Raw genomic sequence first — 13494 nt, 5'->3', positions numbered from 1 at the left:
CTCAGAGCTTTATCCCAAACCAGATCTTTTAATACAACTTTTCATGTTTTAGGAATAATCCAGATGTACTATGCATCATTTTTACAAGGAGAATGTGAGATATTTACACTGCATTCAACATACATTTCCTGGAGACAGATCTTAAGTTCTAAAGAAAAGAAGAACTCAAAAGAAAGTCTAGGGTGGGGCGGGAGATTGCTCTGGCAAAGATAGCATCCTGTTCTTTGTAAGAAACCACAAAATTGTTGTTCGCACTTAAGACTACACTGTAGTTCTGCTGCAGCTGCTTCCCCCACCCTTCCCCTCTCTTATTCAACTGGGACAAGCACCGCTGTGTCCATCTTGAAAGGTCATCATAGTCATTGTCCTTAATTCACTGTCTGAAACAGTGTCTGCTCAGTTCCTAAACAACCTACCATGCTGTACAATTGATTGACTCTAAAACCAGCCTGCCACTACACTGTGACAAATTTAATAATACTGCTTCTTTAGAGGGAGTAGTAGTAGTAGTAGTAGTAGTAGTAGTGGGAAGGAGGAGGAGGAGGAGGCAGCGGCGGCTCTGGCATAAACCAGTACAGGTGGTCCCAGTGGTAATCGGCACACTGGGTGCCGTGCCAAAAGATCTCAGCTGGCTTTTGGAAACAATAAAACATACTAGACCATACACATACAAAGGCATTAAAATAACTTATGTTGATGTTAAAATCCTCTAGGTAAAATGGTCTCAACAACCATATCCATTTTGATTGGCATACTAAGAGTTCCTATTAAGTCACACCACTACCCCTCGCTTTCTTTGTGAGGTAGTCCTCTAATCCTGAATTCAAGGGCAGTTGTTCATTATCTTGTCTATACATAGAGAGTAGGATTTATCTTGCTATCACCCCATTGTTCACTTTCTAAAGGCCAGAGAACACGTGATTTAGTGCAATCAAGCTGAAATGCTCAACCTCTGAAGAGAAGACACACAGGAGTGAACACTGACTAGTTTCTGAGTAAACACTGAATAATCAATTTCTCCGTTTCACACTGTGCAGTTTCAGACCTCATGCCTCTGCGCAGAGCATGGATCTTCATAGATTCATAGAGGTGGAAAGAATCACAAGAGCCATCTAATCCAACCCCATGCCATGCAGAAATACATACCTAAAGCCCTCCTGAGGCATGGCCATTCAATCTCTATTCAAAAACTTTCAAAGAAGAACATCCAATCTGCTACCCTTCTAATGCAATCTGTCCACTGTTGAACAGCTCTTACCTCTTGCTTTTCCAGAGATGAATGCAATCAGCATGGAGGAAAAGCATCTTCGGCTGGGAGAATAGAAGCTCATAGCTCGTATTCAGGATTTCAAAATTATTTTAACCGCAGCAACTAAGGAAATATTTTCATCCTTCCCATAACAATGCAATGCTACTGTGGACTGGGGTAAATGCTCATGTCGCTACAAGAGTAGTATTTTATAGATAGTGAGACATTACAATTACAAGAACACAAACAAGTAAACAGAACATTTGTTGTCCTCTGAATGGTTCACCTACAGCAGTGCTTCTTAAATGATTTGTAGTAGACTAGCAGTTTTCACCCCCACTGTGCAAGGGACTGTTGCCATATGTAAAACACAGAGCAGTATCTGTGTGGTTTCCTGGAAGCCTGCTGCAAACTAGCAGCCAAAGTTTGACACCCTGATACTGATCCATAGATAGACCTACTACTTAAAGTAATAGTTCATATAAACAAACAGGACCCCCCAGTGGCGCAATGGGTTAAACCCTTGTTCAGGCAGGACTGAAGACCGACAGGTTGGAGGTTCGAATCCGGGGAGAGCACAGATGAGATCCCTGTTAGCTCCAGCTCCCCATGCAGGGACATGTGAGAAGCCTCCCACAAGGATGGTAAAACATCAAGGCCCCCCCTGGCCAATGTCCTTGCAGATGGCCAATTTTCTCACACCAGAACCAACTTGCAGTTTCTCAATTCACTTGTGAATCGAAATACACACAAACTGGAAAGATGCTTGAATCAATATTGACATGGATTCCTATAAAAATCTGTTACAAAAATATAAAAATGATAACATCCAAAACAAATTAAAAAATCTCATAAGCATATCAGAATATTCTTTCCAACAGAAGATGTGAGGGAAATCCCAGTACTTTCCTGCGTTTCATGAAGTCAAATTCTCATTCTGCCTGTTGACTGATCTTTATCATATTCAAAACCATACTTTCCTCCAAAGCACTGAAAGAGAGACTGCTACAAAAGCTTTGAACGCACAATGGGAGAGTTAGTTAATGTATAATTAACATAAGGAAAGAGAGATGCTTTTTTTAAAAAAATCTAATAAATGAAGAAATGCTCAAAAAGGTTTTTTAAAGAACGATATTAAGAAGGAGCCCCCGGTGGTTCGTGGTTCAAATCCAGGGAGTGGGTTGAGGTCCCACTGTTAGCCCCAGCTTCTGTCAACCTAGCAGTTCAAAAACATGCAAATGTGAGTACATCAATAGGGAACTCTTTGGTGGGAAGGTAACAGAGCTCCATGCAGTCATGCTGGCCACATGACCTTGGAGGAGTCTATGGACAACACTGGCTCTTCAGCTTAGAAATAGAGATGAGCACCACCCCCCAGAGTTGAACACAACTAGACTTAATGGCAAGGGGAAACCTTTATCTTTACTAAATTAAGAATCTATTTGAAACATGAAGATTAACATGCGTCAACTACAACACTTGCAGGAACAGCAATCATCACAATCTAACTGGCACCATGAAATGTTTTTCCTTTGTTTTATGAATTCTCCTTTTCCTTTCAACTGTGTTGTTTGTATCCAGAGGTCATGCCTAGTCTTCAACTCATCATTCCTGCTACTGCGTACAAGAGAACAATATTTTACCAAGGCTTTACAATATGTTTACAAATTATTATTTCAAGAATCACAGACAATCTACTGGTGTTGGTGGGAGATGTGTGTGCTCCAGTCTATGGGTTTATGCTACAGATTGGACTGGGAGGAATGGAGGACTCCTTACAGAAAGCACTAGGGCATTTGAGCATGGTATGTTTGCCTGGTTTTCTCTTTCTACCAGAAGCAGTGCAGTGCTTTAAAATTCAAAGCTACAATACAGGTATATTTTAAACATTTGATTGACATAGCGCTATATTGGGTGACAGAATTCTAGATGAAAAATCAACCACTACATGAAAGGGCTTCAACCATGAAAAGGAAGGAAGAGGAAGGCAAAAGATATGCAACACAGAGACAAAGGGAAATTATGCAAGAAGCCAGCATCACTTCAACGCAAGTTGTTCCCCATGACGCAGAGTTCACCTTTAACATAAATAGGCTAAAGTGTATTCATTTTTTTTTCATATCAGGAGCTACTTGAGAAACTGCAAGTCGCTTCAGGTGTGAGCGAATTGGCCATCTGCAAGGACATTGCCAAGGGGGTGCCCAGATGTTTTACCATCCTGTAGGAGCCTACTCTCATGTCCCTGCATGAGAAGCTGGAGCTGACAGAGTGAGCTCCTCCCACTCCCCAAATTTGAACTGCCAACCTTTCAGTCAGCAGTCCTGCCAGTACAAGGGTTTAACCCACTGTGCCACCAGGGGCTCCAGTGTATCAGTGTTAAGCACCAAGTGTGTTTAAAACATGAAATCCCAATGTTTCCTGCTACTGCAAGAAAAATACACATGAAGGTGTTTGGATTCAGCTGATTGCAATGATATTCATAGTGGGGCACAAAACATACCTTACTCACAATTTAAAAGAAACTTCAGTCTCTTCCCATTAGCTATTAGTGGCAGGGCCAGCAATTAAGCAAGGAAAAAAGAGCTATTGTTCTCTGCTAATCCCTCTCTTCAGTGCAGTAGATCCCTGTTTTCAAGGAAGTAAAAAATCCACAAGTGCCTCAGCTTATCAGTTTGGCAAAGTGTGAGAAAACATTGCTGGTTACCTTTTTTTAATAGTTTTTTGGACTTCTTTGACACATACAAAGAGTCTTGATTAAACAAGAGCAACAGAACTGAATCTGTCTTCATGTCGTCATTACTCCCAGTGATATCCTTGAACAAAATCCAAGTGGAACTATGGCATATATCCAAAATGAGATCACTATCCTGAGGTATCAGACTTCAAAACTCACACAATTTAACACACCCAATTAGCCTACTTTGCATTTATAATGTATAGTTATTACAAACAATCATGCTTCTTGGGAATACCTTTTATTTCAGTTTCAGCTACATCTGAGAATAGATAAGGAAGTCAAAGGTACAGAGTCTGCTAGAATCTTCCTCAATTAGATCAGATGGACTATGACCACCATCACTTCCAATCAGCTAGGATCTATATCCAACACAACCAGGAGATGTCAGATTTAACAGTTACATTAGAGGGGAAACTACAAAGCTCCAGAACAGTCACTGTGTCTGTTACTACCCTAACAGACAGCTATTTCCCCTGAAAACAATCTAGCATTTTACAAAATAATAGATTTATTGTGGCCTGCTTTTTGTTTTGAGAACTGTAGTCTCTACATCAGATAAAAGGTAAAGGTTTCCATTTGACACTAGGTCTAGTCATGTCCGACTCTGGAGAATGGTGCTCATCTCCATTTCTAAGCCGAAGAGCCTGTGTTGTCAGTAGACATCTCCAAGATCATGTGGCCAGCATGACCACCATTACCTTCCTGCCGAAATAGTACCTAGTGATCTACTCACATTTGAATGTTTTCAAACTGCTAGGTCGGCAGAAGCTGGAGTTAACAATAGAAGCTCACCCCATCCACGGATTTGAACTGCCAACCTTCCGATCAGCAACTTCTGATTAACCTGCTGTGCCATCATGGCCCCCTCTATATGAAATACAGGATGTATTATCTACAATTGGAAGATGTACAGGCAAGGTGTACGCCAAAAGGCCACAAAATGCCAAAGGTAGAGATGGATTTGCAGCATCAAAAATATGTTCCCTAAACATTACTATCAGCCCCAGTGACCATGGCCATGATGATGTAGGATACCATGTTGCAAAAGCCGACAGAATATAAGAGTCCTGTATAAAAAGTATGATATAATTTTAAAAAAATTAAATGGAGACATGGTATCTGAAAGCTCCAAAGAGGTCACATTGTTTTCATTTGCCTGGCCTTTAATTCAAGATGATGGGAATTTGAATTCAGCAACTTCTGGAAGTCAAAAATTTCCCCATCCCTATTCCTCTTTCTTAAAAAAATAAGTAAAATGATAAAACATCCTTCGAGTCTGAAGATTTTTGTTGCAGGAAACGTGACCAGCTATAAACAGAGATATTTTATGACTGGTATATATACAACAAAGTCTGTCACATTTTGATAGTAAAAAGGTGCATCTAACCTTGTGACTGCAGTAAAGGGAAACTTAGCAAATCATTTATTCCATTCCCACTCCTTTTACTTGCTTTTGAATAAGTGAAGGGAAAATTCAGCATTAGAACTTTTTCAATGCTTTTGTCATATGATATGATATGTCAAGTTTAACAATAAATGATGTATACAGGAAACCAATCTGCTTCAGACCCTGAAGATGCGCTTGGTGTTCAGCACTCTGCTTCAGGGCATGCTGGCAGGCATGCTTGCCAGACATGCTCTTTTTCCAAAGAGAGGGCATCTGGTGAGCAGTTCCTGAAGCAGAGTGCCGAGTGCCGAAGATGCACTGTGTCCACACATGCCAATGGAGTTACAGTAAGACTTTCCCTTTGCTTTACACAGTTAGGGGGAGAAGGAGAGAAGAGAGAAGTACCCATGCCTCGCAGGGCCTGCAGCCCTGGCAGGCATGAAAATATTCATTTTTTTTTTGGACTTTTTCCGAAAACGTCCATTTGTATAGGCACCCATTTTTGGAAGCGGCACCCAAAAACGAAAATGGGGCCATACAAATGAAACATACAGAAACTGACAGCAATCCCATACAAATGTGCAAGACTAATACTTATACCAGATTAATACTCCTTGAATGCAGATGTAGCACAGCTGGTTCATTCGCTGTACAGATGATACAAAATGGTCATATCAATACTGTCTTACACACAATTTACATCATAACCATATCAGCCATACCAACAATTGCAATACATTCGCAATGAAATGGACAAACAAGGATTCAGAGAGAGCATTCATTTGAAACTGTTACATCAAAATTTCAAAATCCACCAATGTGTTTCTGTTTCATTTGCACCCTAGGTTCCTCTCAGTACAAGCGTTAAACATAAATTCTCTTTTAGAAAGGACATTGGGACAAAGCTGTATAGCTTCTTTACACATTCTTCACTATCTGCAGACCTAATAGCTTTATAAAGTTGCCATTTAATGATAAGCAATGACTTCACACAAGGTGAACAAGCCACAATGAAAGTCCAGCTTGTGTACTCACATGCCCTTTTTCCCTCTCATATCCATGAGAAAAACAAAAACATTTGCCTTAGATGTTGACAAGCCCACACTTTTGTAAGATTACGTCCCAGGGGACTATGACTTGTGAGAACTAACCACTAAATAAACTCACTTCAGGTCCTGGTTAGCTCTCAGCAATAGAAATGTCAAGATACAACAAGGAAATGTGATTAGCTCCAAATCTTTTCTTCCAAGGGTAATAATAAGGGGGAGGATGGCTGAACAAGCAAATGAGCCAAGGTCACTGTTGCATTTCACAACTAAATCAGCATTTCCATTGTATCTCCATTAGACCAATGTGCACTCCTACTCTGGCACAAGCAAATGTCTTGACATTTTGATACCTGAGGCAACAAATGAGCCATACTTATGTCATTGTATTTATACTTATGTATTGTTGTCTGCATGTGGCACTTGGAGTGCTTCTGTGAGCTGCTCCAAGTCCCTTTGGGGAGATGGTGGCAGGGTTCAAATAAAGATGATGATGATGATGATTATTATTATTATTACAGTGTCAACTGGACTGCCAACTCTTACTCACTTCAACATTGTTCTCTACTGAATTTGAAGGCAGTAGGATACTGATCTGATCCCAGGTTTTCTGCTTTAACCTGGATTATACAAGTCCCCACTGCCAGATAATCTGGGATAAAGGGAAAACCTGGGATCAGATCCTGGAATATAGAGCCTGTCTGGAAGGGCCCTAAGTGGGCAGAGACAAAAGTGAGAAGAGACACAAGTATTCTCCAATGTTTGCATGAAACACCAGCATACTAGCAAAAGAGACAGGGTAAGGTCCTATGATGTCAACAAATGGATACATTTGTCAGTAAAGAACAGCATAGGATCATATTTTTATTTTAAGCCTGCATGTAAGATCAAAGGGATTTTTAATGTTGTGCATAACAAAGCAACATTCTATGCATGTTGATTTGGATTTGAGTCTAAGTGAGCTTGCTCCTAGATAAATAAGTGTAATTTTGTACCCTATGTATGTTTAGACACCTACAACATTTTTTTTAAAGTAACAGAAGGAGAAACAGGTCAAGACAAAATCCTGACACAGGCTTACACTGAAATAGGGGGAGTGAAAAGAAATAGATAAGAGCACATGCAAACATAGTAGAGCACTGCAAAACAAATGGCAAGATGTATTCAAAGTGAATACAGCAGTTAATGAAGGGATTAAAGCTGTGCGGATGAGAAATAAGAAATTCTTACACCAGTTACATTTCTCAGTTTTGTTGAAAAAGATCTTTTCGGAAAGAAAACATGAAACTCTAGCCATTGCAGGAAACTATTATGAACAGAACACAAAAAGAGGAGTGCCATAGGTGAAAAGGCATTCTTGCAGCACCATATACATCAGGCATGGGCAAATTTGGGCCCTCCAGGTGTTTCGGACTTCAACTTCCACAATTCCTAAGAGCCTCAGACGCTTAAGGGGGAATAGGAAAGGGTCTGAGACTGTTAGGAATTGTGGAAGTTGAAGCCCAAAACACCTGGAGGGCCCAAGTTTGCCCATGCCTGGTATACATGAATGACTCATGACCACAGCCTTGTAATATTGCAAGACTTGGTGACAAGAATGTGACCTCTAGCCTTCCTTTAGAAGAAAACACCTGTGTGTTTAATTGTTTTTTTGACTGCTCAAATAATTTCAATACATTGTGGAGTAATTTTAATCTGGAAGATTGTTAAGCACCCTCCCATGTGGTGGGTGTAAGACAAGAAAATACAAGCCCGCAGAAAACAAGAAAACAGAAGAGTATTCCTTGATGCTCCAGTGTTCAAGAATTGTTGTCATAGAGTGTCACTGTTAAGATTCACAACATGCACTAAGTTGTGTTAGACAAAGTTTGTGTGTATAGATCATGTTACAGAACACTAAAAAAATCAAGACTGACAAAAAAATGAAAATTCAGAGCTACAGTGTCATCTAACCCAGGTAAAGGTAAAGATTTCCCCTTGACATTAAGTCTAGTCACATTCGACTTTGGGGGATAGTACTCATCTCCATTTCTAAGCTGAAGAGCCAGCATTTTCCATAGACGCTTCCTAGGTCATGTGGCCGACATGACTGTTACCTTCCCGCCAAAGTGGCACCTATTGATCAACTCACATTTGTTTGTTTTCAGACTGGTAGATTGTGTCCCCAGTGGCACAGTGGGTTAAACCGCTGAGCTGCTGAACTTGCTGACCGAATGATTGGCAGTTCTAACCCAGGGAGCAGAGTGAGCTTCTACTGTTAACCCCAGCTTCTGCCAACCTAGCAGTTTGAAAACATTCTAATGTGAGTAGATCAATAAGTACCGCTTCTGCGGGAAGGTAACAGAACTCCATGCAGTCATGCCAGCCACATAACCTTGGAGACATCTGGACAAAGCTGGTTCCTCGGCTTAGAAATAGAGATGAGCACTACCCCCCCCCCCTCCAAGAGTCGGAAACAACTAGATTTAATGTCGAAGGGAAACCTTTACCTTTAGGTAAAGCTGGGGCTAACAACAGGAGCTCACCCCATCCTGCTGATTCGAACCACCAACCTTCTGGTCAGCAAGTTCTGCAGTTAGCAGGTTAGCACCACAGCCCCTATAAACCCAGACATGGTTTGCTAAATTTATCCAGCTTCAAAATGCTGGGATAAAATATATACCCAAACTATTTATACACATATATTACTTTATGACGGTTAAATCTTTCAAAAATGATGAGATTTTCATAGACATCCTATACTTGTTCATAGCCTTTTGGCTCCGCTGTTCACCTTCCTTCAGTATTAATGCATGGCAGATATGCCACAGATCTACAGAATATAATCAGTGTGCATGCTTTGCATTTAGATTGCAAAGGCTCAGGTCCAGAAAGTGTATAGTGTAAAAATGAAAGAGGACATTTAATTTATCTGACAAAGCATGATCTAATTCACAAAAGTCCAAGGTTATTAGAGAGTGCCACAAGACTTGACTCCAGAATTTGTAACATTTCCAGTGCTAAGTACTCAGACAAAAAGTGTAGTGAGAACTTCTCCTGAATTGTAATTTTTCAGCAGGTTTCGGGGGGGGGGGGGGCTACTCTCTGACTTCACACTTTGTGCAAGCCGGGCTTTACAAAAAAAGTGCCAGGCAAACTTTCCACATAATGGAGCTCAGCAAGCACATAAGAAGAGACAGGCAGACAAAGAAAGGATCAAGGGCACCAACTATTCAGCATCATCCTTTGTTTCCGGATTCTCATGCCGCTCAGTCAATGGGGCTCCTGCAAGTTGAGCTCTGTCAGGACTGGAATCTCTCTGTTCCCATTTATATGTATCAGGGTGCTCAGGCTACAGTAACAACAAAGCCACAAAGGAAGCCAAGTTGTGGGGAAGTAGTGGTCCCAGCGGCATTATTCCTGAAGCCACATGTGTTGAGAACACCACTAAAAGGGGGGTAAAAACCATTAAGCAAGTGACTTGTTTATGAACATCTTGGCTTTCTCTTTGCTAAGAGACTGGAACTTACTGTTCGAGTACTGCGGAAAGACTTGCTTCAGTAGTTTCTCACTCAAACTGCAAAGCGCTCTCTCTCTCTTTCTCTCTCCTGGCTGCACTTGTTTTCGTAATCTATACACCTGCCTCTTATTTTTTAAATAGTTTTCCTCCTATATCTGCACAGCCTTTGAAAAGGTAACATGGGAAAACAAAGCAGCTGCTGCAGATCTAAAAGAATCGGATAAGAAGCTGATCCATATAAAAAGTCCTTGGCAAAATGATGATTGACCTGGGAGTTTATGACACAAAGGCTGGATGAATCTCAAGGTGCATCTACACCAAGCATGGGCAAACTTGGGCCTTCCCTCCAGGTGTTTTGGACTTCAACTCCCACAATTCTTAACAGCCTTAGACCCTTTCCTTAAGTGGCTGAGGGGAAAAGGAAAGGGTCTGAGGCTGTTAGGAATTGTGGGAGTTGAAGTCCAAAACACCTGGAGGAAAGGACCAAGTTTGCCCATGCCTGATCTGCACTGTCAAATTGAGGCTGTTAGACACCACTTTAACTGCCATGGTTCTATGTTATGGAATCCTGGGAACTGTAGTTTGGCACCAGCACTCTTCTTGTAAAACCACAGCTCCCATAATTCTAAAGTGTAGATGCACCCTCAAGTTTCTGAAAACATTTTTGAAAGCTAAACATTATCCAATGTCCAAGCAGTGAAGGGGGGGGGGGCGGCGGGAAACGCAGTTTAAGTTTGTCATTACCATTCAGAACAACTTGTTCAGTGTTCCGGCTGCCTTGAGCTGTTCATGCATTGCTAGCTCTGTGAAATCCGCAAAGGGAGGCGGCGCAGGGAGAGAAATGCCCCGTCAGAGCTCCACAATCCCCCGCCTTCTCATTCAAAAGTGAGAAGACGCTCAGCCTTCCCTCCTCTGCTTTGGATGATAAGATTCAAGTTGTCTTTTCAACCTTTCCCGCCTCAAATAAAACACCCTCTCATAGGAGGAATTGGAAATAAGCAGCCAAACATCCCCACCACTTCAGCTTCATAAGAGACAAGAGGTACACTGATTCGGTGGAACACTGATGCCCAACCTTTAGTCTTCCAGGCATTTGGGGGCCCTTCCAAACAGGCCCTATATCCCAGGACCTGATCCCGGGTTTTCTACTTTTAACTGAACTCCACCAATAATGGAATTGAACCAGACTTGGCACACAGAACTCCAATGACCAACTGAAAATACTGAAGGGTTTGGTGGGCATTGAGTTTTGGAGTTGTAGTTCATCTACATCCAGAGAGCAGTGTGGACTCAAACAATGATAGATCTGGACCAAACTTGGCATGAATACTCAATATGCCCAAATGTGAACACTGGTGGAGTTTGGGGAAAACAGACCTTGACATTTGGGAGTTGTAGCTGCTGGGATTTGTAGTTCACCTACAGTCAAAGAGCATTCTGAACCCCCAACGACAGAATTGGGCCAAACTTCCCACACAGAACCCCCATGATGAACAGAAAATACTAGGTTTTCTGATGGTCATTGGTGACCCCTCTGATACCCCCTCAAGACCCTCCTAGGGGTCAGGACTCCCAGGGCCCCTTTACACAGCCCTATATCCCAGAATATCAAGGCAGGAAATCCCACATTTTCTGAATGTGAACTCAGATAACCCAGTTCAAAGCAGATATTGTGGGATTTTCTGCCCTAATGTTCTGGGATATGGGGCTGTGTGGAAGGGCCCTGAGATAACCCCGTTCAAAACAGATATTGTGGGACTTCCTGCCTTGATATCCCGGGATATAGGGCTGTGTGGAAGGTCCCCCAAGTTGAGAAAGGCTGCTCTAGACCTTGTCAAACCACAGCTCCCAGGAGCCCTTTGCTTTGAGCCAACCGGGGAAGAGCCCCCCCCCCCCCCCCCACCAATATAGCAGGAGTAGAAAGAAGCCCAGGCGGCTCACCTGGAGGATCTTGTCCAGCCCTTCTTGGCCCAGGCAGGGAAACTCCTTGAGCAGCTGCGTCTTCTTCTGCTTGTAGTTCTTCGAGGCGCGCTCCCAATAGGGCTCCTCCAAGACCTCGAAGATCGCCGCCCCGATGGACAGGTAGAAGATGATCGCGGACGTGAGGAGCGGGCCCCGGTCCACCATGGCGCGGCTTGCCGGCAAAGAGAGACCACGTCGGGGTTGGGATGGGGCTGCCGAGTCCTTGAGTTCCCCGCAGGCTTCGGAGAGAAAGAGGCTTCAGGAGGGAGGCAGTGGGAGAGGGAGGCTGAATGAAGAGAGAGAGAGAGCCGCCTGGGCTTCCCACCCCTTCCTCCTCCTCCTTCTCCTCTTCCCCCAGCCCTTGGTCTTCTTTTCTTGTGCTGATGCTTTCCCTCTCCCTGTTGCCCTCCTCCCACTCCCGCCGCCTCCTCCTCCTCTTCCTCCTCGCTTCTCTCACTCTTTCCCCCGACTTTCGTCTTCTTCCACTGTTTGAATTTGGTGCCTTTCCCCGAGCGGCGCATGCGGATGGGAAAGAAGAGGGCCTCGGGGAGCCCGGGAAGCGCCCCAGGAGGCGGCCAACCCGCTCCCTGCCAATCCAAAGTCCTGGCCGAGCCCGGGGTTGCTCTGGGGCTCGTCTGCACGCGCGCCCTGGACGGCCCTGCCTCGCTACAGGTTGGCCCCACGCCGCGCAGGGCTCTTTGGGAGCCGAGGGCCCGCCCCGAGAGGCCAGCCCGTGGGGCCCTTGTTGGCGAGGAATGCTGCCACCGCCCGGGCAGGCGCGGGGAGAGACTTACCTTCCGCCCAGTGCCAGCAGACCTCACGAGTCCTCTCTGAGCACCAGGTCTATATATATATACAGGCGCGCACATGGACGGACACTCTAGCTCTCTCTCGCGCAGTTTTTCCGCCCCCCTGGGGCAGAGAGAAGACCCGGCCCCGTTTTGTGCAAAACACAATCACAACTGGGGGTGGAATTGGAGCTCTTCTTTATCGCCATGTTGTCTCCCTAATTGATAGGGGAGACAGGTTAGATGTGCCTCTGGGCTGCATGGGGCCCGCTCTCCCACTGGAACTTTACTAACCACACTGATACTTTACTTACCCTCTATCACAGGCATGGGCAAACTTGCGCCTGCTGGGTGTTTTGGACTTCAACTCCCACCATTCCTAACATCCTCAGCCCCTTCCTTTCCCCCTCAGCTGCCTGAGGCTGTTAGGAATGATGGGAGTCGAAGTCCAAAACACCTGGAAGGACCAAGTTTGCCTATCCCAAGCTTAGAACTGGAACACTTACAGATTTTGTAAGGTTTTGGATGGGGCCCGAGTTTGAAAATCATTTATGTTTCATACATATTCCCCTCCCCATGGTGCAGTGGGTTAAAGTGCAGAGGTGCTGAACATTGCTGACCGAAAGGTCGCCGGTTCGAATCCTGGGAGCGGCATGAGCTCCCGCTGTTAGCTCCAGCTTCTGCCAACTTAGCAGTTCGAAAACACGCAAATGTGAGTAGATCAATAGGTACCACTCCGGCGCTCCATACAGTTATGCCGGCCACATGATCTTGGAGGTGTCTACGGGCATACAGTTATGCTGGCCACATGATCTTGGAGGTGTCT

General features: G+C 43.9%; 1 protein-coding gene across 1 annotated transcript in view; it reads right to left on the bottom strand.

Annotated features, from left to right (window-relative positions):
• Positions 1 to 12721, bottom strand: part of KCNK5 (potassium two pore domain channel subfamily K member 5) — a 37562-nt gene extending 24841 nt beyond the window's left edge. Inside the window, exons 1-2 of the mRNA XM_060754086.2 lie at positions 12675 to 12721; positions 11860 to 12119 (exon numbers count right to left, since the gene is read on the bottom strand). Of these exons, the coding sequence (XP_060610069.1) occupies positions 11860 to 12045 (186 nt within the window). The 5' untranslated portion in view covers positions 12046 to 12119; positions 12675 to 12721. The remainder of the gene's footprint in view (positions 1 to 11859; positions 12120 to 12674) is intronic.
• Positions 12722 to 13494: the final 773 nt, after the last annotated feature.

This window comes from Anolis sagrei, chromosome 1 (genome assembly GCF_037176765.1).
Source record: "Anolis sagrei isolate rAnoSag1 chromosome 1, rAnoSag1.mat, whole genome shotgun sequence".
NCBI classification, from domain to species: domain Eukaryota; kingdom Metazoa; phylum Chordata; class Lepidosauria; order Squamata; family Dactyloidae; genus Anolis; species Anolis sagrei.
The sequence above is the reverse complement of the archived record's forward strand: the minus strand, read 5'-3'. Positions and strand labels throughout refer to the sequence as shown.